Here is a 25,060-nt window from a genome sequence, read left to right as displayed (position 1 = left end):
AGACCTCAAGTACTCAGATCTATTTCTGGGCTCTCACTACTTTTCCATTCATCTTTGCCTATTCTTATGTGATAATTCTCAATTATCAGAAATGACTTAAATAACGAGAAACTTTTTTTCAATTAACAGTTTTAAAACCTTTCCTCACAAAGGATGCTAAATTGTCTACCCACTTCTACTTCTATCCCCTTCTAAACCTATCTCCCACTGTAACTCATAATCTTTTTAAATATAAATCATACCATGTTCCAACATCCCCGACTCATAAATTATCCAATGGTGCACTTCTGCTCTTATGGTAAAATCCTGCATCCTGAAAAACCTGCCCATTGCCTATTTTTCCATCATCATCTCATACCATTCTTCTTCTTATACATCACACTTTCTTCCTTGAATATAACTTCCTCTCTACTATTTACCTCATACAATTGGCACATGCTGTTCCCTTTGCTTTGAATGGTCTTCAGGGTATAAACTTACTAGGATAACCTCTGTTCATCCTTCAGATGTAAGCATAAATTTCTACTTCCTTCCCATCTTTACCTCTAACTTTCACAACACTAAACTAGAGAAGTCTCATTATGCTTTTTTGAAGTAACCTATGCTATTTTTTATTTATTTGTTTCTGTTTTTGGTGCTTAAAAAACAACACTGTTTTTAGAGCAGTTGTTGTAGGTACACTGCAAAATTAAGCAGAAGGTACAGAATTCCCATATACTTCCTGCCTCCATACATACATATCCTATACTTTTTCATAGTATATAATTTAAAATTATATAACTGGTTATAAAATTAACAGCATTCTCCCTTAAGATATAGTGACTAAGTCTTATGAGAACAAATCACTTCTGTTTTTGATCACCCAGGGCAAAAAAAATTTGTTGCATAATTAAAAAAATGTCTTGAAATTATACTTTTCTTTTCTTATACCCACTTTAGAGAAGAGCTAAAAATTACAAGGGCAAAAAGTCTAAGAGGGAGAGATGTACAGATAATTTGGGAATTAGAAAATTAACACATGATTAAACAAGAGTTGTTAAAAAAAAAAAGAGGGACAGAAAAGCATTAAAATAAAAAGAAAACTCACTCTGGAATTTTTAAGCTTCTGGACTGTATCTTTCATTTTTTCTTTATAATTCTTAACTTTCTCTGGAGAATCCACAATTTTTGTTTTCAAATTCTCTTGTATTTCTTTCAAAGAAACCACTGACAATTTTAGTTCATTCTGTTGAAAAAACATTTAAATATATTAGATATAAAATAAAACTAGTGATTTGCCACAATAATAATGGAAAAGAAAAAAGAAATTGGGTCTGTTTCTGTTGTAGTCAGAACTACATATTAAACTCTGACCATATCAGTTTCCTGCTTGACTGCTCACGTCTGTCTACAGGCCACAGATCAGGCTCCCTGTACAGCACTGTGGAGCTCTTCCTCTCCTGCCCAGTGCCACCTTCCACCAGCTTCCTACTATACCCCACAGTCTGGTCATTCCAGTCTGCCTTATGTCTGGACAGTTACAAGTGACCTCTTTCTGATCTTGGAATACTACCATCTGATTCCTGTACCGCAAATGAATTTCCATTAACCTTTGAAAATCCTGTTTCTACCTGCTCTGCATTCTTTCTATAAACAGTATAATCATGTACATGATAATTATAATTATGTATTTAATATGTGTTTCTGAATTAACTGAGCAACCTGGGGTTGTGAACAGTTATTTTTGCTTTCCCACAACCCAAAGAAAGTAATAGCACTGAGAAAGTACTCAGTATATGGTTATTGAACTAAAACAAATATCCTTCTCCTGAATTTCAGACTATCCTGTGGTGCTGGAGAAGACTCTCGAGAGTCCCTTGGACTGCAAGGAGATGCAACCAGTCCATTCTAGAGGAGATCAATCCTGGGTGTTCATTGGAAGGACTGATGCTAAAGCTGAAACTCCAATACTTTGGCCACCTCATGCGACAAGCTGACTCACTGGAAAAGAGTCTGATGCTGGGAGGGATTGGGGGTGGGAGGAGACGGGGACAACAGAGAATGAGATGGCTGGATGGCATCACCGACTCGATGGACATGAGTTTGAGTGAACTCCGGGAGTTGGTGATGGACAGGGAGGCCTGGCGTGCTGTGATTCATGGGATCGCAAAGAGTCGGACATGACTGAGCGACTGAACTGAACTGAGGGAACTAAATGAAGGGTCTCTGAGAACTCTCTTACATAACACAAACTCAGTCCTATGAAAACAGAAGAAAACAGCAACAAATAAGTATATGCATCTATACATGTGCATGTGATAGCATAGAACAAGGACTGGTAAGGTATAACCTCTAGGGAAGGCTGAATAAGAGAAGAGGGTCTTCCACGTCTCTCTCTCTAAATATATATATATATATATACATTTACAACAGGAATGTATTACTGTATCACTTGTATAATTCGTCTAAATTATTTTTAACTAAAAATCTTTTTAAAAGTTCTTACTTTTTCATCAACTAACTTAGAAGCCAAAACTGAATGTTTGAAACAATATACTTGTTATTTTATTATTAGAATTTAGCATACCACCACGTTATCTACTCTTTTAATACCCTATGAAATTAAAGATCATTTCCTTACATTAGCACTGACTCTTTATCACTTTTAGTACCTTCACAAAAATTTTAAAATTTGATATTAAATGTAACTACAAAGTGATTTTATTTTAATATAGATTTAAATGGGACACAGAAATGAATAAAACTGAACCATAGTCAATACTACTCTGATAAAAACATCTGGAAATAAAAAGAGTGAGAAAAATAAGGAATATATTATACTAAAGTAAGTTTCAGAACGTATCCGACTCTGCGACCCCATAGACTATAGCCTACCAGGGCTCCTCTGTCCATGGGATTTTCCAGGCAATAGTACTGGAGTGGATTGCCATTTCCTTCTCCAGGGGATCTTCCCAACCCAGGGCTCGATCCCAGGTCTCCTGCATTGTAGGCAGACGCTTTACCGTCTGAGCCACCAGGGAAGAACCAGTTATAAAACATAAGTATCAAAATAATAGGGAAATCATAAAAGTACAATGAGAAAATATGGGACTGAAAAAATGAAGAATGAGATAGGCCTTTCTACACATAGAATTAATTTTACTACATAAAAACATGTACCTTCAAATAGGAAAAAATGATGAATCTGAAAGACAGAGTTAAAACCCCTAACTCATGAGGTTTAAAAAAAAGTGAAATTAAAAATGAACATAAACAGGTAATTCACAAAGTAAGAAATAATAACAAACCTCTGAATAAGGTGGTCTAAATCACTGAAAAATAAAAAATCAAAATGAAGATTCCTCTATAAGAATGACACAGATTAAAAAGGAAAAAAAATACATAAAAATATCCAATTTTGACAACAATGCAGAGAAAGGAATACTCTCATATTCTACACTGATATCTTTTTAGAAGTCAGTTTGGCAACGTGGGCCAAATTTAAGTGTAATTCTCTTTAGCTCAAAACCCCTACATTTAGGAATCTACTAAGATAAAAAGTAGCCTGGTGAGCATGTACATGTATAGGTGTGTAGCACACATATGCTATTGTTCAACTGCAATATTGTTTACTGCTATTGTTCAATTGCAATAAATTAGAAGCAATGTGAATGTCTATCAGTAGGACACAGGATCGACACTAAGATGCAGTTATCAAAATAATGGGGATCTATATAGATACGATAACTATTTACACTATAAAGTGAGAAAAAGCAGCCTTGAGTCACATAGAGTATAATATCATTTATGTAAAAGTACACATATATATGTACATTTGCTTAGAGAAATGTAATCTGTGGCATGTATCTGATTGTGTGGTGAATTTGCAGGTGATTTTCACTTTTGTCATACATTTCTGTTTCTGTATTTTTTAAAACAATAGTCATCTGTTCTATTGGAAAAAGATCAATTAGCTTAAAATAAAGGGAAGAAAGAGAGGAACGTTTAATAATAATGCAGTTAAAATACTCCTACACACAAGATTCAAACCTTAAATTTTAGTTAAATGAAAAGATGCTTACCAAACGCTTGGTTTTCTCTGAAATATCTGATTTCTTTTGTGAATTTCCCTCTTGCAGCACTATCTAGGGAAAAAAGCAAACAACTATTTTACAGTGATTCAAACAGATTTAAATTTAGTCAATGCTTTTTCACAAAACAGAAGTCAGAAAGTAGAGGAATTAAATAGATTAGACCAGATATTCTCAAACTTTCTCTGTTCATTATGACCCTAAGGCCAAAATAAACCCATAACAGATCTTTTACTGGGCCATTAAATTCAAATAACTGAGTATTTATGTCCTAACAACTTAGTAGCCCCTTGAAAAATTAATATATGCAAATTGAAAGAAAAATACTATTTTTATTTTATTCTTAAACAGCTTCAACTACTTCCAAATTGGATGGGTCTGGGTATACTGTAAAAACTGAGTACTGCACACATCTTAGAATCATGGGTCACAGGCAATTCTCCTTTCCTACTGCATGACAGTATTCACACAGCACTGGCTTTTTATTATGGCAAAAGCCAAAAACCCAGGTTCAAAAGACATGAAAGGAAGGTAACATGAGTTCATGTTGAAACTGTGAACCTCCTTGAGCTAGATATTCAAGCAGTGTATGACAGATGCTGAATGTCGTTTTCCTTTAAAATTTAAAATATCCTGAAGCACCCTTGAGGGCTTGCAGTAGCATCCAGGGTGCCTCGGTGCACAATTTAGAAACATTAGGATTAAATACAGAATAAAATCTTAATTCTAGTCAACAAGATAGCATATACCCTTGACACCATCAATAATCAGTTATTAAAATTCTGCTGACCTGGACAACAGGAATATATATTCATTGTAAGGTGAACAAATGGATGCAGCAATATATTCTACTTGTTGAGTAACTGAAAGTAACGTGCTGTTGGCCCCTTCACATCACATATACAAAACACTTTTGAAAAAGATCTAAGGTATCTAACAATAGACACCGTTTTTATTTATTTTTTATATATGTAAATATATAAAAATATTTTTATTATTTATTTAATTGGAAGATAATTACTGTACAATATTGTGATGGTTTTTGCCATACACCAGTCTGAATAGGCCATAGGTATACATGTGCCCCTCCATCCCGAACCCTCCTCTCATTTCCCTTTCCACCCCATCCCTCCAGGCTGGATACCCAGGCACAGGGTTTGGGTACCCTTCTTAGATACCGTTTTTTGACGAAACTCTTGATTCAGTGATTGCTGCAGCTCCTGAATATCATCTGAAAGCTGCTTGAACTCTGCCTGCTCTTCAACTGGAACAGAACTGACCACAACAAAATAAGTTAAAATAAGATGTATCAAGTTCTTAACCGAGAAAGTCCAAAAAAGGTCTCTGCTCCTCAACAACTAAATGAAAAAAACTATCTGCTTTCATGTTTCTGAATTCTCATCCTTCCACATGACAATAATTTAAAATCCATGACCTGGACTCTACTACCCAGCAAAAATAAAAATCAGATGAGCTCTTTACCTTTCTGCCACCAATCTATGTATGGACTCATCTGCATACACATCTACCCTAACTCCATTCCTAATTTTAGTGCTGATTCCATCTTTCTCTGGCTCTAATTCCTCACATCTCTCTACTGTATCATCCATTTGTTTTGCTCCACAAATCCTTCCTAAGAGCACTTTCACATGTTCCAGTCTCTTCCATATGAATGCTCTCAACTTCAGTTTTTGATATGTGATATGTGGTATAGAACTGTTAATTTTCATTTCCTTGACTGCTATTGAGTTTAATGATTTTTACATATTTTTAATTAGTATTTGCACTTAATCCTCTGTAAATTCCTTGCCCATTTTAAAAATTATCTTTTCCCATCAGTTTGTAGTTCTTTGTATTTTAGAAATACTACATGGGCATTATTAGAGATTGAAACACTTTGCTGCAAATGTTGCAAATTTCACTTCCAGTTTGCCATTTCTCTTTTGACTTGTTTATCATAAATTTTGTTGTTGTTCAGTCATTAAGTTGTGTCCAACTTTTTGAGACCCCCTGGACTACAGAAAGCCAGGCTCCTCTGTTCTCTACCGTCTCTTGGAGTTTGCTCAAATTCACATCCATTGAGTCAGTGAAGCTAACCATCTCATTCTCTACAACCCCCTTCTCCTTTTGCTTCAATCTTTCCCAGCATCAGTCTTCCAAGAGTTGACTCTTTGCATCATGTGACCAAAGTGTTGGAACTTCAGCTTCAGTCATTCCAATGAACATTTGGGGTTGATTTTAGGATTGACTCGTTTGATCACTTTGCAGTCCAAGGAACTCTCAAGAGTCTTCTCTAGCACCATAATTTGAAAGCATCAATTCTTCAGTGCTCAGCCCTCTTTATGGCCCAACTCTCACATTCATACATGACTAGTGGAAAAAACACAGCTTTGACTTTATGAACATTTCTCGGCAAAGTGATGTCTCTGCTTTCTAATATTCTGTCTAGTTTGTCATAGCTTTCCTTCTAAGGAACAAACATCTTTTAATTTCATGGCTGCAGTCACCATCCACAGTGATTTTGGAGCCCAAGAAAATAAAGTCTGTCATTGCTTCCACTTTTCCCCTTCTATTTGAAATGAAGTGATGGGGTGAGATGCCATGATCTGTTTTGAATGTTGAGTTTTAAGCCAGCTTTTTCACTCTCCTCTCTCATCGTTGTCTACAGGCTCTATACTTCTTCTTCACTTTCTGCCATTATAGTCGTATTATCTGCATATCTGCAGTTGCTGATATTTGAACAATGTACAAAGTTGCCAACTTAAATTTTATTAGCCCCCTACTCCCAGTCTTTCAGTTCACTGCTGTCCCTAAAGGCAATTTATGTCAGAGCAGGCTATAAAGTTTTTAACTGAAGCAGAAAAACTCAAAACATCAACATATTAGAAGGGATAAAAAAATCCTTTTGTTCAAAATCAATATATATAAAGCCAAGAAATTATAACCCTTGAATGATTTCTTCTCCTATCTGACCTTTAAATGAAAACAAAACAAACCAAACAATAAACCTCCATCGAAGGAATAAAAATTTTAAAGAATTAACTGATCTGAAGGAAGAAAGAGAATCCTGTCAGTTACTGCTTACACATAAGATAAATACCACTAGATATAATTTAGGAGAGTAAGTTAATGGCGCTAAACATGTCTGGCTAATGCGCTAACAACAAAAAAAGAAATAAAAGAATGCACTATGTGTATATTAACAGTTAAAAGAAGCAAACACTAGCTTTTCTTCTTCAAAAAAGGTCAACTTAAGTATTCTATTAGTAAGGAAGACAAAAGAGATGAAGGAGACTGTACATTGTAAAATACTCTTTACCTTCATTGTGCATTTTGAACTGCATTTATTTGTAAATTTCCTACTTACTCAAGTCTCTCCAATTTCATTAATGCCTCCTGGTGTGCAGTATTTAACTGCTGCATTTTGTCCACAGAAGATTTCTATTAAAGCAATTTTAACAATTTAATATTAACATTTTTCAACATAATCAGTGATGTGTTTAAAAAATATCTACCAGTACTTGCACACTCTACAACTTTCACCATGAGAATTAAGAACTTTAAGAAAGAATTAGGAACCTATGACAAATGAGTTAGGAATTTCTTTTCTTATTCAATATACAAATGTTGAGTTCTTAACACAGTTAATCATGGTGCCAGGAATAACTCCCAAGAAGACTAACTTGTAGTTTCTGGACTTACATAGTTTAGTCTCTTTAAGGAGTCAGAAAAATAAATGTAAAACTACACAACTTGTCATAGGACTGAATATAATGACATTCAACCCGACTTGGGTAATGTCTGGGAAGGAGTTATCACAGAGGGGTCACAAAGATGATAGAAGTCTGAGCCATATCTTAAAAAAAATGAGAAATTAGCCAAGCAAAATTGTGTATTAGTGTGTGTTGGCATACACATCTGTATACTTTTGATGTTTGATGTATTTGATGTTTAGGTGGTATAGGCTAATCATGATTTGTACAAGGAAATATTTATCTATGTAGCTCACTTGTCTAAGTACTAATTCTCTGGTGTTACCCAAGTGCTTTTCTAAAAGTATGGTACCCCAAACTGACGGCAGATGGGAACAAATCACACAGATGACCCAAAATCTTTCCAAATTCTCTAAATTATTGGTAAAAGGAGTTTAAAGTGATTTACTTGATTCTTATAATGCAATGCTGAGCAAGCAGATAAACAGAACAAAACACCTAATTAGGCCATTATTTAGAAATCAAATACAAACTTCATATTTCTCAATTATTTAAAGAACATTACACTATCTATTAAACTCTAAAGAAAAAGAATTTGATTATTATATTGTCTTCCCCTCCATTTCCTAATAAAGGAAAAGGAGTCTCTGGTACAAAATTTAAATAAAAAACCCAGCCTCTCCCTCATGAAACCAAATATAAAAGAAAATCTCATTCTGAGATAAGCTTACTAAATTTGAAATTTCATATAAATATAATATGTAAATTTGATTCTAATGGCCATAAAAATTAGTTATCTGTAACAACCACTTCAAGACATATTATTGGTGCATAAATGATGTTATTGATCTGGTATATGATCCCCCAAATACATTTGAATCTTACATATTGCCAAAGAAATTCCATATATGTCTCACGGCATGCTTCTCGGAAGTGAATAAAGTTGATAATGCCACTTAAAAATCGAGTTGTCCGTTTTGCCTCTAAAAATAGAAAGCAAGCCTCCTTAAATAAATCTTTGAAACAATAGTGAAAATTTATTTTCTCCCACCATATATTCTGCTTATAGTATACAGAACAAAAATATTTGTATGCTAATTAACCGAAGTACAGAATATTTGCTCTAACTTAATGATCACAATTATCTTAATTAAAAAAAAACCCAAAAGACAAAAAGCATTTTTGGCCATGAGAGAGCAGAGACCAGATATACTATCCCATCTTAAACAATCAGAAAACCTGATTAAAATATATAAAATAACAAGTTGTAGATACTGAACTATATGAGGTGAACCCTACTAATGCACTAGCCTACCACTTGAGTGAATTTTCAGACTGTATCCAGGGGGAGATCACAAACAGAACTCTTGGGTTTTGCTGAGACACGAGGACAGAATTTAGAGTTTGGAGAAAACAAAAAAATTAGGATTTTTAAAGAGGCCAAGGAAGCTAGAATATATAAAAACTCTATCTTCTTGACTCAGCCTTCATAATATAGTCTATAAATACATTCTGTTTGTTCAAGAAGGTTCAGAAAAGCAATAGCATTATAAGGACAGAAAGGAGAGATCCAAATCAAACTTTTACAGTTGAAAAATAAAATATCTGAAATGAAAAATACACTAGATAGGATTAACGGCAGATTATATCTACAGATGAAAGGATTAATGAAACTGAAAACTAAGCAATAAAAGCTATCTAAAATCAAAGCCAGAGAGAAAAAAATGAATAGAGTATTTAGGAACTTAGAGACAATATCAAGCAGGATAATAAATGTGTAATTAGAGTCCTACAAAAAGGAACGGTAGAAAAAACTTTTATAGAATAGCTAAATATTTTCCAAATTTGACAAAAACTATAAACATATCCCAGCTTCCCTGGTGGTTCAGATGGTAAAGAATCTGTCTGCAATGCAGGAGACGTGGGTTTAATCCGTGGTCAGGAAGATCCCTGGAGGAGGAAATAGCAACCCACTCCATTATTCTTGCCAAGAGAATTCCATGGACAGAGGAGCCTGGAGGGCTACAGTCCATGAGGTCACAGAGAGTCGGACACGACTGAGTGACTAACACACACACATAAACATCCAAGGAACTATAAACATATCTAAGGAAGGGGGACAAAAATAAAATCTTTAAAGGCACTTGATAATCAAACTGCTGAAAACTTGTGATAAAGAGAAAGTCTTATTAAAAACAGCCAGACATGAGGAGAATCAAGAGAGAATAACTCCAGGCTCAATAAGCAATTAGTCTGGATTATTAACTTTCATGAAGAAACAGCTCATTACACCTTGGACTCACATGACACAGGGAATTGGAGCTGAGGTCCCTAAAAGATGTGGGACTCTAGAAATGCTACATCCTTAGTGAAATGGTAGATGAAGGGGAAAAAATGCAGGGAAATGACAAAGTTATTAGTGTTTCTGAATCGTCTCTGTGAGGATATAATCTCCTCTGAGAACTCTAAATCTTGGACCCATTGCCGTAAGGATTTTTATTTTAAACTATATATTTGATCTAAGAACTATCAAAATTAGGCATTCAGATAAAAAGTGGTCTTGACCAATGATAATCCTGAAATAACTTACAAAAACAAAAGATATCTCAGAAGGGATGTGGCCTCAATTCCCGAAGCCAAAGAGTCACAGGATTACTCTGTTGAAGATAAACTTAAATTTATAATCACAAATGCATGTGTGTGTCAAGTACAGGGAGGACGTAGAGGAATTGAAACTATCACACAAACATCTATAATAAGTTCATGGTATGCAGCTAAAGCAAGGCTAGAGGGAAATTAATAGCACTAAAAGAAAGATCTCAATTGATGGCTGATCTATCTTTCCTGATATAGATGTTTAGTAATATAAATTAGGAGGAAAAAAAAAAAGCAAACCCAACATAAGCATGAAAAAATAAGGAATAACAATGAGCACAAGAAACAATAAAACAAAAAACAGAAATAAAATTCCTAAAAATTAGTGAGACAAAAAGCTGGTTCTTTCAAAAGATCAGCAATATTGATAAACCTCTAGCCAGATTGATCAGGGAAAAGTAAATGAATGAAGATACAAATTACTAATGTCAAAATGAGAGCGGGACATCACTGCTGACCCGAAAAACTGTTAAATGATACAGGAAAAATATGAGCAACAGTATGTTAATAAATCTGCCCATTTAAAGTAAATAGATAAACTCTTCGAAAAAGGTAACCTACAAAAGCTCACTTAGTAGCTCTGGAAATAACCAGCATAGTCCTTTATTTATTTAAAAAAATAAATTAATAATTCACAGAGAAAACTCCAGTCCCAGTTGGATTCACTGGTAAATTCTATCAAACATTTAAGAAAGAAAGAAAACAAGTTTTACATAACTATTTCTAGAAATGAAAGAGGGAATCTCTCTAAACTCATCCTGAAAGGCCAGCAATATCTTGATATCCAAATTTGTCACTGCAGTAGCATTACAAAAAAAATACAGACCAATAGCTCTCATGAACATGATCACAAAAACACAACAAAATATTAGCAAATCAAATTCAGCAATATGTTAAAAAACACTACATCGTAACCAAATGGGGTTCATCCTGAATACAAAGTTGACTTAACATTCAAAAATCAAACAATGTAATCCACTAGACTGAAGAAGAGAAAGCACATGATTTTCTCAGTAGATGCAGAGAAGAAATTTAACAAAAGTGAATACCCACTCATGATACAAAATACAAACAGAAGTTATTTACCCTGATAAAGGCCATCAAAGAAAATCCTATAACTAACATACTTCCTGATAAAAGCCTAAATGCTTTCCCCTGAAGAACAGGAATAACACAATAATGCATACTCTCAATATTTTATTCAACATAATGCTAGAAATCCTAGCCACTGCAGAAGGAAAGAATAATAAGTAAAATACATCTAGATTGGCAAGATGTAAAACTGTCATTGTTCTCAAACAGTGTAGAAAACCCTAAGGAATCTATTCTAAAAATCTATTAGAAATAAGGTCATTATATAAAAATCAATTGTCTCTCTACACTAGTAATGACCAATCAATCCAAAATTTAAACTGAAAGAAATATACATCACTTACAGATAAATTTAACAAAATGTATATGACCTGTATTCTGAAAATTATAAAACATAGTCATGAAAAATTAAAGACAACGTAAATAAATGGAAGTATATACACTTGGATTATGGAGGGTAGAGCAGCATAAAAGTGACAGGCTAATTCTAAAATTTATATGAAAATACAAAAGACCAGAATAACTAAAACAATTATGAAATAGGGAACAAAGTTGGAGAACTTAAACATTGCCTGATTTCAAGACTTACTATAAAGGCTAAAGTAATCAAGGTAGTATGGTTGGTGCAAAGAGAGACATGTAGAACAATGGGGCAAAGAGTGACACCAGAAATATATATATTCACTGACTTTTTAATGCAGAATTTTTAGAACACTTTAGGTTCACAGAAAAATAAGCAGAAAGTAGAGTTTCCATGTATTCTATGTCCTGATACAGCCTACTCCACTATCAACGTGACCCCCACTGAGTGGTACATTTGTGACAAAAGATGAACTTACACTGACATGTCATTATTAGTCGAAGTCCATAGCTCACATCAGAATTCACTCTTGGAATGTACATAGAAATCCGTACATTCTACGGATTTTGACAAAGGTATAATGACACAAATATAACACTGTATAACTACAGTATTATACAGGATAGTTTCACTGCTGTAAAAAATCCTCTCTGCCCCACAGTCCCTAGCAAACAATGATCTTTTTACTATCTTCATAGTTTTTGCCTTTTTCAGATCATCATAATTGTAATAGTACTGTAAATAGCATTTGCAGACTGACTTCTTATATTAGCGATACGCATCTGAGATTCCCGATGTCTTTTTATTGCTTCATATCTCATTTTTTCATAGCACTAAGTAATATTCCCCTGGCTTGATGTACTAGTTTATCCATTCACCTACTAAAGGATGTCTTGCTTGCTTCTAGGTTTTGACAATTATGAATAAAGCTGCAAAAAGATGTTAGCAGGTTTTTGTGTGGACATGAGCTTTCTAGATAAATACCAAGGCACATGACTATTAGATCATACAGTAAGAGTCTTCCAAGGTTGCCATACTATTTTGCATTCCCACAAGCAAGAAATGGAAGTTCCTGGTGTTCTATATCCTTCCTCATCAGCATTTGGTATTGTCAGTGTTTTAGATTCCTGCAATCCTAATAGATGTGCAGAATCAATTACTTTTGACAAAAGTGCCAGGGTAGTTCAATGGCAAAAGGATAATCTTTTCAATGAGTGACGCTAGAATACTTTGATAACCATATACATAAAGGAAAAAAATTAACCTTGCCCTTTGCCTCACAGGATATACAAAAATTTAGCATTAAATAATAAAGGCTGAAACTATAACACGAATACAGCAAAATAAAGGAGTAAAATTTAGCCAAATAAATACTTGAGGCCAAGATTTTCTGATAGAATGCAAAAAATAGTTTTATGAATGACAAAAGAAAAATTATCAATTAGAATATTAAAAACTGAAATATATTTTGCTTTTGAAAAGACATGGCTATGAAAATGAAAAAGCAAGTAACAGACCAAAGGAAAAATCTGTATAACACATATCTGATAAACTACTTGTTTCCAAAATATCTGAAGAAACCTTCCAACTCAATCATAAGACAAACAATTCAATTTTTAAAAAGTAGCTAAATGATTCAAATAGATCCTTCGCCAAAGATATATAGATAGCAAATAAGCATATGAAAATTTGCTCATTAGTATCTAGCCATGAAGGAGGTGTGAAATGAAACCATGAAACATAACTAGACAGTCTTTGCTTGCATGCAGGCTCAGTCATGTCCCACTTTTTGTGATCCAGGTACCGTAGCCCACCATGATTTTTTGTCCATGGAATTTTCCAGGCAAGAATACAGGAGTGGGTTGTCATTTCCTACTCCACATGACCTTCCCTGACCCAGGGGTCAAACCCATGTCTCTTGTGTCTCCTGCATTAGCAGGTGGACTCTTTACTATTGTGCCACTGGGGAAACCCAGCGACAGCCTTTAGCATGTCAAATTAAAACCTACAGTATCAAGTACAAGGAGAATGTAAAGAAACTGAAACTATCACATATTGCCAATGGCAATGCTCTAGAGCTTTACAATACAGCCACTTAGAAGAATAGTTTGGCAGTTTCTTAAAAGGTTAAGCATGTACTTACTATGTAAACCAGCATTTCTACTTTTTGTATTTATCCCATCTGAATGCAGAGTTCCAAAGAATAGCAAGGAGAGAAAAGAAAGCCTTCCTCAGTGATCAGTGCAAAGAAATAGAGGAAAACAATAGAATGGGAAAGATTAGAGATCTCTTCAAAAGTAGAGATACCAAGGGAACATTTCATCAAAGATGGGCTCAATAAAGGACAGAAATGGTATGGATCTAACAGAAGCAGAAGACATTAAGAAGAGCTGGCAAGAATACACAGAAGAATTATACAAAAAAGATCTTCACAACCCAGATAATCACGATAGAATGATCACTCACCTAGAGCCAGATATTCTGGAATGCGAAATCAAGTGGACTTTAGGAAGCATCACTATGAACAAAGCTAGTGGAGGTGATGGAATTCCAGCTGAGCTATTTCAATAAGTGCTAAATGATAATGCTGTGAAAGTGCTGCACTCAATACGCCAGCAAATTTGGAAAACTCAGCAGCGGCCACAGAACTGGAAAAAGTCAGTTTTCATTCCAATCCCAAAGAAAGGCAATGCCAAAGAATGCTCAAACTACCGCACAATTGCACTCATCTCACACGCTAGTAAAGTAATGCTCAAAATTCTCTCCAAGCCAGGCTTCAACTGTATGTGAACTGTGAAATTCCAGATGTTCAAGCTGGTTTTAGAAAAGGCAGACGAACCAGAGATCAAACTGCCAACATTTGCTGGATCATTGAAAAAGCAAGACAGTTCCAGAAAAACACCTATTTCTGCTTTAATGACTATGCCAAAGTATTTGACTGTATCACCACAAACTGGAAAATTCTTAAAGACATGGGAATACCAGACCACCTGAACTGCCTCTTGAGAAACCTGTACGCAGGTCAGGAAGCAAGTTAGAATCGGACATGGAACAACAGACTGGTTGTACGTCAAGGTTGTATATTGTCACCCTGCTTATTTAACTTATATGCAGAGTGTATCATGAGGAAACGCTGGGCTGGAAGAAGCACAAGCTAGACTCAAGATTGCCGGGAGAAATATCAACAACCTCAGAAATGCAGATGACACCACCCTTATGGCAGAAAGTGAAGAGGAACTAAAGAGCCTCTTGACGAAAGTGAAAAAGAGTGAAACAGTTGGCTTAAAGCTCAGCATTCAGAAAACTAAGATCATGGCATCTGGTCCCATTACTTCATGGGAAATAGATGGGGAAACAGTGGAAACAGTGACAGACTTTATTTTGGGGGGGGCTCCAATATCACTGGAGATGGTGACTGCAGCCATGAAACTAAAAGATGCTTACTCCTTGGAAGAAAAATTATGACCAACCTAGATAGCATATTAAAAAGCAGAGACATTACTTTGCCAATAAAGGTCCATCTAGTCAAGGCTATGGTTTTTCCAGTGGTCATGTATGGATGTGAGAGTTGGACTATAAAGAAAGCTGAGCGCTGAAGAATAGATGCTTTGAACTGTGGTGTTGGAGAAGATTCTTGAGAATCCCTTGGACTGCAAGGAGATCCAAGCAGTCCATCCTAAAGGAAATCAGTCCTGAATATTCATTGGAAGGACTGATGCTGAAGTTGAAACTCCAATACTTTGGCTACCTGATGCGAAGAGCTGACTCATTTGAAAAGACCCCGATGCTGGGAAAGATTTAAGGCAGGAGGAGAAGGGGACAACACAGGACAAGATGGTTGGATGGCATCACTGACTCGATGGACATGAGTTTGAGCAAACTCTGTGAGTTGGTAATGGACAGGGAGGCCTGGCGTGCTGTAGTCCATGGGGTCGCAAAGAGTCAGACACGACTGAGTGACTGAAATGAACTGACCTGAAAACCTTTCACTGTGTGGATCACAACAAACTGTGGAAAATTCTTAAAGAGATGGGAGTACCAGAACTTACCTGCCTCCTGAGAAACCTGTATGCAGGTCAAAAAGCAACAGTTACAACCAAACATTAAACAACAGACTGGTTCAAAATTGTGAAAGGAGTCCATCAAGGCTGTATTTTGTTGCCCTGCTTATTTAACTTATATGCAGTGTACGTCATATGAAATGTTGAGCTGGATGAAGCACAAGCTGGAATGAAGACCGCCAAGAGAAATATCAGTAACCTCAGATATGCAGATGATACTACCCTTATGGCAGAAAGTGAAGAGGAATTAAAGTCTCTTGATGAAGGTGAAAGAGGAGAGTGAAAAAATGGTTTAAAACTCAACATTCAAAAACCCAAGATCATTGCATCTGGTCCCACAGCTTCATGGCAAATAGATGGGGAAAGAACGGAAACAGTGACAGGCTTTATTTTCTTGGGCTCCAAAATCACTGGAGACGGTGACTGCAGCCACAAAATTAAAAGACACTTGGTCCTTGGAAGAAAAGCTATGCCCAACCTAGACAGCATATTAAAAATTAGAAAAGACACTTTGCTGACAAAGATCTATATAGTCAAAGCTTCCCTGGTGGCTCAGAGGTAAAAGCGTCTGCCTGCAATGCGAGACCTGGGTTCGATCCCTGAGTCAGGAAGATCCCCTGGGGAAGGAAATGGCAACCCACTCCAGTATTCTTGCCTGGAGAATCCCACGGACGGAGAAGCCTGGTGGGCTACAGCCACGGTGTCGCAAAGAGTCGGACACGACTGAGCGATTTCACTTCACTTCATGGTCTTCCCAGTAGTCATGTATGGATGTGAGAGTTGGATCATAAAGAAGGCTGAACGCCAAATTGATGCTTTTGATTTGTGGTGATGGAGTAGACTCTTGAGAGTCCCTTGCACTGCAAGGAAAGCAAACCATTCAATCAATCCTAAAGGAAATCGGTCCTAATTATTCATTGGAAAGACTGATGCTGAAGCTGAAGCTCCAATACTTTGGCCACCTGATGTGAAAATTCGATTCATTAGAAAAGACCCCAATGCTGGGAAAGACTGAAAGCAGGAAGAGAAGGGGACGACAGAGGACAAGATGGTTGGATGGTATCACTGACTCCATGGACATGAGTTTGAGCAAGCTCTGGGAGTTGGTGATGGACAGGGAAGCCTAGTGTGCTGCAGTCCATGGGGTCGCAAAGAGTCAGAGAAGCCTGAACAACTGAACAACAGCAACCTTTATCCACAGAAATGAAAATATGTGCATACAAAGATTTATACGCTAATGTTCACAGCAACAATGGCCAAAACTGGAAGCAATTCAAATGTCTTACCAACTGGACAATGGATAAATAAACTGTATACTTATGATAGACTGCTACTCTAAAATAAAAGGACAAAGTACTAATAAATGCAATAATGTGGACAAATCTCAAAAGCATTATGCTAAGTTAAAGAAGCCACACACAAAAGACTATAGACTATATGATTTCAATTACATGAGGTTCTGAAAAGTCAAAATATTATAGTGATAAAAAGTAGATTAGTGCTTGCAGGTTAAATGCATGACCAAAGAAACCTGACTGCAAAGGGATATAAGGGAACTTTGAGGGGTCATGACTGTGGTATTGGTTATATAACTATATACATTTGCTAAGATTTATTCAGTTATACATGTAAAATTAGTGAATTTTTATTCTGTATAATTTATATGCCAATAAACAAAAAACGTAGATCCAAAATGGGATAAAAAATAAATTTTTATATAGTACACCTAATATCTTGAAACATAAAATAACTTGATTTGTAAATACCAAAGAGTCAAGTAAATTAAGGGAGACAAAATTAGGAGAACTTTACATTTTAATACAATATCATGACTATCATGATTATCAGTGTTAAAAGGGGTTTTCTTCATGGTAAAAAGTAATTATGATATTTGATAAAACTGGTATGATTAATTCATTATGCAACATCACAGTTTGCATATTGTTTGTATTCATAATCTCAAATTTACAGAACATTTTCAAATGTAAGGAGTTAAGAAAAGCTAATAAAAAAAACAGCTTTTTGGTGACTTTACAAAGGAAAAATTTCCAATAATGGGATATTAAAAAATTCATCCTTGAGAATCAAGACACACTTTCTAAATCCAAGTTCCTTTAAGTCTTTTCTTTTTTCACATTATCGAAAGAAAGGTAAAATGTTAGATTAAAGGCCAAACATTAAAAATTATTTTAATTTTCACTTACTTGGATATAGAATATCAGCAATCTCAAAGTCATTCACCCGACAGATGGGCAGAAATGAGTCCCTTAAAGATAAAGTGGAGCAAGCATATTGAAAAGTATCTTTGAGTTACATTCTAAGTCAAAGAGGATAAACATCTTTTTATCAAAAAGATTTCTGGATATATTTCTCAATGTCAAAGGACTGAGTCAGAAGTCTACTACAATACATAATCATATAGCACTGAAATCTACTTTTTCTGTATATTACATAAGTATTCATGTAATACCAAAGTACAGTTATAGATTCTGATAAACAACACACACTCTTGGAGGTACCAGGACTCTCTAAGATGCAAAACTCTAACAATTTTAGACTCACAGTATCTTAATACATCAACTGAAAGAACTGAAGTGGGGGCAGTTAGCTGTATTTGCTGGAAATATACAATTTTGAATATTTATGGGAGGGAGTGGAGAGAAAAATGGTAGACATTCCTTTCCAAAGAAAATCATGTCTTTAAGAAAGCCAAATATAATGTAAATACAAATGTGGACTAAGAAAACAATGACTCTTTACTTACAAATGAATAAACAAATTGCTGACTGGTAAGAAGCCTTCCATTATATGCGGATACATGACTTCAGAGTTCACTGGCATCTAAACGTAATAAATCACAAAATCCAAGTTACAAATTGATCAGACAAAATGAGAAAAATTTTCAACCTCAAGAAAGTTTAATCACAGATTAAAATCAAAATATATTAACTTACTATCATTAATTTAAACAAACAATGCAGATCCTGGTACAAAACTAGACATGTCATTAATATTAATAATGCTCAGTTCATAGTGAGTGCTCAATAAAGACTTTTTAAATAAATGAAAAAATAAAGGGGTAATGGTTAGCAATTGCTAAATATCAGGTACTCTGATAAATTATATAAATATATTCTTAATATATATTCCTCCTTATCTTTTATAACAACAGGACAGAGTACTAACCTTATTTTATAGACAAAGAAACTAAGCCTTAACAAGGCTTCATAGCAAATAAATGACAAACCCTTCGATTTTCTAACAATATATATTGAGATTCTACAGATACTGCATTTTTGTATATCTTCAGTTGATGTCGCCCTGATGATTTAACAATAATAGCAATAAAAGATTAAGAAAAATAATCTTTCTACTAGAAATACCTAATTTGCTAAAAGTTCAAGTGCTTTATTTCAACTGTTTTCAATCTCAGTGCATATCTTTTATTCTAATTTGGAAGTCCTTCCTGAGAAGAGAACAGTATCTGTGAAGACTTTGCTATTGCTTATTGTAGTCTCTGAAGACGAGCCTGGAAATCTGTGAATAACTGCAGAGAATCAATAACTTGTGTCATTTAGGTCTTCAATAATAGTTTTCATCTTAGTAAAGCTATCAACATAAACCATTACTACATCTAAGATTCCTTTGTAAATGACATTAATTTTAAATAAGCCTTTGATTTTACTAAAAATAAAGTCAAGAACTTCCTATCCTGAAAACCAATACTCAATGTGAGCAGGAGAAATGCAGCAAAAGAACACAATTTTGCTTTATCTTAAACTCACCATGTAAAAATGCTCCAGTCGAATTCCATATACGATCTGTAAAGCTCTCATGTAGATCATATGCAAGACTTCAGGCTATAACAGAAAAATAACTTTTAATACTCTGTTGAACCACCATCACCATTACAGTCCAACATTGTAGTTAATGGATAAAAAGAAGAGTGACAGCATTTTACTCCGTTTCCCTTGAAATATTTTTTTTGCCACTTTATTTTTTAATTGAAGGATAAGTGCTTTATAGAATTTTGTTGTTTTCTGTCAAACATCAACAAGAATCAGCCATAGGTACACTCGTGTGCCCCCGCTCCTGAGCCTCCCTCCCAGTCCCACCCCTCTAGATTGTTACAGAGCTCCTGTTTGAGTTTCCTGAGCCATACAGCAAATTCCCATTGGCTATCTATTCTACATGTGGTATTGTACGTTTCCATGTTACTCTCTCCATACATCTTATCCTTAATTTTTCCATATTTTAATAAAACACCTTAAATACTCATCAGTTTGCTCATACGTGCTTAGTCATATGTACTGGTCAACAAGATCAGTTGTTTAGGCTTATACACAGAATGATAACAAGAATTTTCAAATACAATCCAGGAAATCTATCCACATTAGGGAATGGAAGAATAGGTTAGTCTTTCAAAACATGCCATCAAAAATACGACAAAAATAAAGAGGGCATATTTTTTAAAAAAAAGAACATGGGAAACCTTGTTTGATGCCTCAGATGTTTATTAAGATGTCTTAGCTGTTCATGGGACTCCTATGATCCAGGAGGTATACATTTAATAGGATAGTATGGGATTTTTAACTTTCATCTTCTAAATCAGCAGTTCCAAAAAGCTGGCCTATAGAACCTTTTCTCATCCATACACAAACAAGTTTGTTTATTCTGAGATTATTCCTTCCATTTTAAAGAATCAAAGAGTCATCAAAATTAAAAAGTCTAAATTCTACATCATTAAACCAGGTTTTATTATGTTATCATTTCAAGATGAACACAGGAAAATGGAAGGAGACTTTGGGATTTTCTGTGACATATGAATAGTTCATTTCTGCATTTAACAACTAAAGACATAAAAAACACTGTCAAAACAAGTCAATTCCCCATTGGGGCATAATGCAAGAAAATTAATGTGTAAGCTCCTCAAGAAGATTGCTTCTAAGCACTTTTTGTGATTGGAAACCACCTGGAGTAAGTTCCTTCAAGATTTACCAATAAATGATACACTCAGACCACTACTCCAATAATAAAAAGTTTAATATACTGTAATACATCTATGGTTTAGAAGCTTTTCCTGGAAGAAAACAGCTGCATTAAAGACTTGAATTCCTAATGGGAATGCAGAAGTTCCCCACATAAAAACATTATTATTTTAAAATAACTCTAGTTGAGAGATTTTCTCTGAATTAAAATTACTAGCCTGTATCAAAGAGTGATATACATGCCTTTCCCCACACATTACAGACCTACTGTAGCCTGTATATTAACCACATGCAAAAAGAACCACATTTTACCTTGGGATTTGGAGAAAGATCATTCTTGGAGAGGTTTTTACCATCAGCTCCTGTTAAGATTTTGTTTCGAATATGAACCACAATTTCAGCTGCATTATATCTGGGAAAAGACAAAGTTTCCATCTTGGGAGTCTCCTGTTGGCTTGAAGGAATTAAAAGCACAGATCAGAAACATGGCACAACCAGCAGTTTTCACTACCTGACAAATGTAAGGACAAAATTAACAAGCCAAGGTTGAACTATATTTATGGTAGTGCTATCATCAAATCATCAAACATCTTAGTAAGATATAACATTAAAAACAAATATATATACACACACATACATATATATTCTAAAACAGCTTTTATTCTAAAGCAACACAGTTATTTTCTACTTTAACTAATACCTTTTTCTTTTTCTTGGGAAAGAGGACTAAGTTTGGGAGTCAGAGTTCAGTAAGATCCTGAGAATTAATCCTCAAAGTAAAATATATAGGTCACACTATCAGCAGAATCTATACACAAACAACAGCATCATACGGTGAATAAATAATAAGCTGTACTGTACTCTGACTTGACATTCTATTCAATGACACACAGTGAGATGATTAATAAGGTTTAAGACGTAAGTAGGACCAGAGAGAAAAAAACAGAGTAAGAATAGGATAGCTGTAAGTGAGTAAAAGTCATCAGTCATGTCATCATCACTTTTTGCGACACCATGGATTGTAGCCCACCAGGCTCCTCTGACCATGGAATTCTCCAGGCAAGAATACTGAAATGGCTTGCCATTCCTTTCTCCAGAGCATCTTCCTGACCCAGGGATTGAATACAGGTCACCTGCACTGCAGGTAGATTCTTTACCGTCTAAGTCACCAGGGAAGCCCATGAATAGCTGCAATTGGCAAGAATTCCAATCACCAGAGTGAGAACTTGAAAAATAAAATAACCAAAAATCCACTCCCTCAATGTCCTTCAACAGTGAAATATTCACACCTGTGTTCTCCTAGAGCAGTTGTTCTCACAATTTTGGAGACACTTTTTGGTTGTCTACACTAGACTGAGGATGCTACTGGAATCTAGTGGGTAGTAGGCCCAGCATGCTGCTAAACACCCTGAAAGGTGACTGACAAATAACTTCCCAGTTCTGCTTAAACATGTGAAACATCACAGAATTCACCGCCTCAAGGCAACTTTTTGTCCACCTTAGTATGGTTCTGATAATCAGGTAACTCGTTCTCATACTATACAGAAATCTGTTATAACTCATCTTCTGGTCCTACTTCTTGTCACTGCAACTAAACAGAATTTATTAATCCTAGGTCACATGACTCCACTTTCAAAATTGTGAGGAAAGCTCTCATATCTCTCTTCTTAGTCCTCTCTGATCTAAGGTAAGTATAGTTTAAGAATAACCACTCCATTTATGACTGTTTTAGAAACTATCATTCTGCTCACTTTCCCCTACAACTATTTCATCAGTGTCTTCTTAAAATGTAAGGTTCAAACTGAACATAATACTCCAGATATGGTCTGATTATGGTGGAATATCAATACAGTTGGCAACAGTCACTGCTGATCTAACGCTATTATAACACTTACTGACAAATATGTGTGTGTGTGCGTGTGTGTGTGTGCATTTGACTCAAAGTCCCAGAACTTTCTCAAAGTAGCCCACTCCATGACTTCTTACATGACTTTGTAGTCCATAAGAGAGGACTTCTCCATGCTCTTTTTACCTAACTGATTACTTGAACCTTAAGGATTTGTATTTCCTAGGATTGAATTTCCCATTATTCCTATTTCACACTACTGAATTTCATAATTTGAATTTCCTATTGTTCCAATTTCCTATTATTGAATTTCATAATTCCAGATTTTCCTTCTACAGTCAGAATCTTTTTGTATCCAGATTCTGACACCTCACATGTTATATGTCCCTTTTAACATAAATATGCATTCTTCGCCAAAGAATTGATGCTTTTGAACTGTGGTGTTGGAGAAGACTCTTGAGAGTCCCTTGGACTGCAAGGAGATCCAACCAGTCCATTCTAAAGGAGATCAATCCTGGGTGTTCATTGGAAGGACTGATGCTGAAGCTGAAACTGCAATACTTTGGCCACCTCATGAGACGAGTTGACTCACTGGAAAAGACTCTGATGCTGGGAAAGGTTGGGGGCGGGAGGAGAAGGGGATGACAGAGAATGAGATGGCTGGATGGCATCACCAACTCTGTGGACATGGGTTTGAGTGAACTCCGGGAGTTGGTGATGGACAGGGAGGCCTGGCGTGCTGTGATTCATGGGGTCGCGGGGAGTTGGACACTACTGAGCGGCTGAACTGAACTGAACTGATGCACTCTGTATTTTCATCTAAGTCATAGATTTAAAAATCATTGCCCAAAGAAAGACTGAAGAAAAAGTAAATTTTCCAAAACAAACTATTAATATATCTGGATCAGAGATTATTCCAATAGAGAAAGAGGTGCAAAATACAATATCTTCATAAATATTATCACACATCTCTCCCTTCTAAAGTCTTGTGCATCAGGTAATACCTTTACAAAAATACTTTAATTACCTGCCCTACCCATCACATCAAATTCAAATGTTTCTGCTTGACCTTTAAAAACTTCCAGTTTAATAACCTAATCAATTTTCTGTTAAAAGTTAGTCTCCTCCAGGACGTTTCCCAAACTTCCAATGTTTCCTTTTGAAACCACCTCTCCTATCTAACTTCTATCTTTCTTTGAAGTACAATTTCAGTTCCAATTTATTCATGAGTGTGTGGAGAGAGGGAGGGAGAACCGAACAGGGAGGGAGAGAAAAAGACAGAGGTGGAGAGGTCTCCAATCCAGTTTGAGCTCCCTGGTGAGATAAAGTATATAGATGACCTAATATATAAAGTAGCAGGCCATTTACTGCTAATCACCTCTCGCTGTCTCATTATCTGCAACACCACAATCCACCGCACAGTAGGTTCATTTTTCTAAAATAAACTAGATCGTGGAAATCAAAAGCCCAGGGAGCCGATGCTAAACAAAGAGAAGAGTCCGAACCTCAAAAAACTAAGTTTCCTGAACTTATTCAGGGAAAAATGATCGTGCCATACACGCACAGCGCTATATATACACCGCCCTCTTCCTCTGACTTTTGGATTAAGCATGATATTTCTAATATCACACCGAAGCTTGACGAGCTGTGGAATAGTGGATCGCAAAGAACACGACCTGGCGACTGAACAACAACACGACATTTTAGTCTTTCCATTTTTGGTTTTGACTTTGGTTAAGAGATGTTTGAATAACGGAGATTTATGAGAGCACCTGGAACCCCATTATCTTCTAAATAAACCGGTTAAAAATATAGAAATACAACCTTCAACTGACCAGCTGGACCTCAAGTTTCTCGCGTAATTTTTGCTGTACCAGACAACAGACCCTGGTTTCATAAGAAATGAGTTCAGATTGCTTTGGGCTCTGAAATCTAACAAAAACGACCTATGGGCTCACCCGCACCACCCAAAGGCGGGCTTCTGCAGCCTCCACCCCAGCGACGCGCGTAGCGAAAACACGGTCAGGCCCGTGGCTCCAGAGCGAGGGAGCACACACTGTCTCCCGGACTCCGCCCACGCGTGTCCCTCTGCTCTCACCTACCGCAGCAGCCGCCCACAGGACGGCGGCGAGTCGGTGGAGCAGCTCCACGCGAAGTCAAAGGTCCGCAAACCTCGACCGTTGTCAGTTTTCAAACCAGCCGCCTCCTACCGGAAGTCCCGCCCCGTTCCGCCCCGCCCACTTCCTGCGCTCCGGCCGCGCCGGGCACCGGCTG

At 36.0% G+C, this 25,060-nt stretch overlaps 1 protein-coding gene across 5 annotated transcripts in view; it reads right to left on the bottom strand.

The window, feature by feature from the left end:
• NUF2 (NUF2 component of NDC80 kinetochore complex) overlaps positions 1–25,025 on the bottom strand; it is a 38,443-nt gene extending 13,418 nt beyond the window's left edge. Inside the window, exons 1-10 of one of the 5 annotated variants that reach the window (XM_055403546.2) lie at positions 24,889–25,025; positions 21,253–21,394; positions 19,738–19,812; positions 18,717–18,793; positions 18,157–18,218; positions 8,669–8,766; positions 7,438–7,511; positions 5,249–5,345; positions 4,062–4,124; positions 1,088–1,225 (exon numbers count right to left, since the gene is read on the bottom strand). In XM_055403546.2, coding sequence (XP_055259521.1) covers positions 1,088–1,225; positions 4,062–4,124; positions 5,249–5,345; positions 7,438–7,511; positions 8,669–8,766; positions 18,157–18,218; positions 18,717–18,793; positions 19,738–19,812; positions 21,253–21,375 — 807 coding nt within the window. In that variant the 5' untranslated portion in view covers positions 21,376–21,394; positions 24,889–25,025. Of the gene's footprint in view, positions 1–1,087; positions 1,226–4,061; positions 4,125–5,248; positions 5,346–7,437; positions 7,512–8,668; positions 8,767–18,156; positions 18,219–18,716; positions 18,794–19,737; positions 19,813–21,252; positions 21,395–24,744; positions 24,851–24,884 lie in introns of those variants that run through there. The other 4 variants (XM_055403547.2, XM_055403544.2, XM_055403548.2 and 1 more) reach the window with 4 other exon arrangements.
• Between the last annotated feature and the right edge of the window lie 35 nt (positions 25,026–25,060).

This window comes from Moschus berezovskii, chromosome 4 (genome assembly GCF_049115385.1).
Source record: "Moschus berezovskii isolate FMDL1 chromosome 4, NW_MosBer_1.0, whole genome shotgun sequence".
Lineage (NCBI taxonomy): Eukaryota > Metazoa > Chordata > Mammalia > Artiodactyla > Moschidae > Moschus > Moschus berezovskii.
The sequence above is the reverse complement of the archived record's forward strand: the minus strand, read 5'-3'. Positions and strand labels throughout refer to the sequence as shown.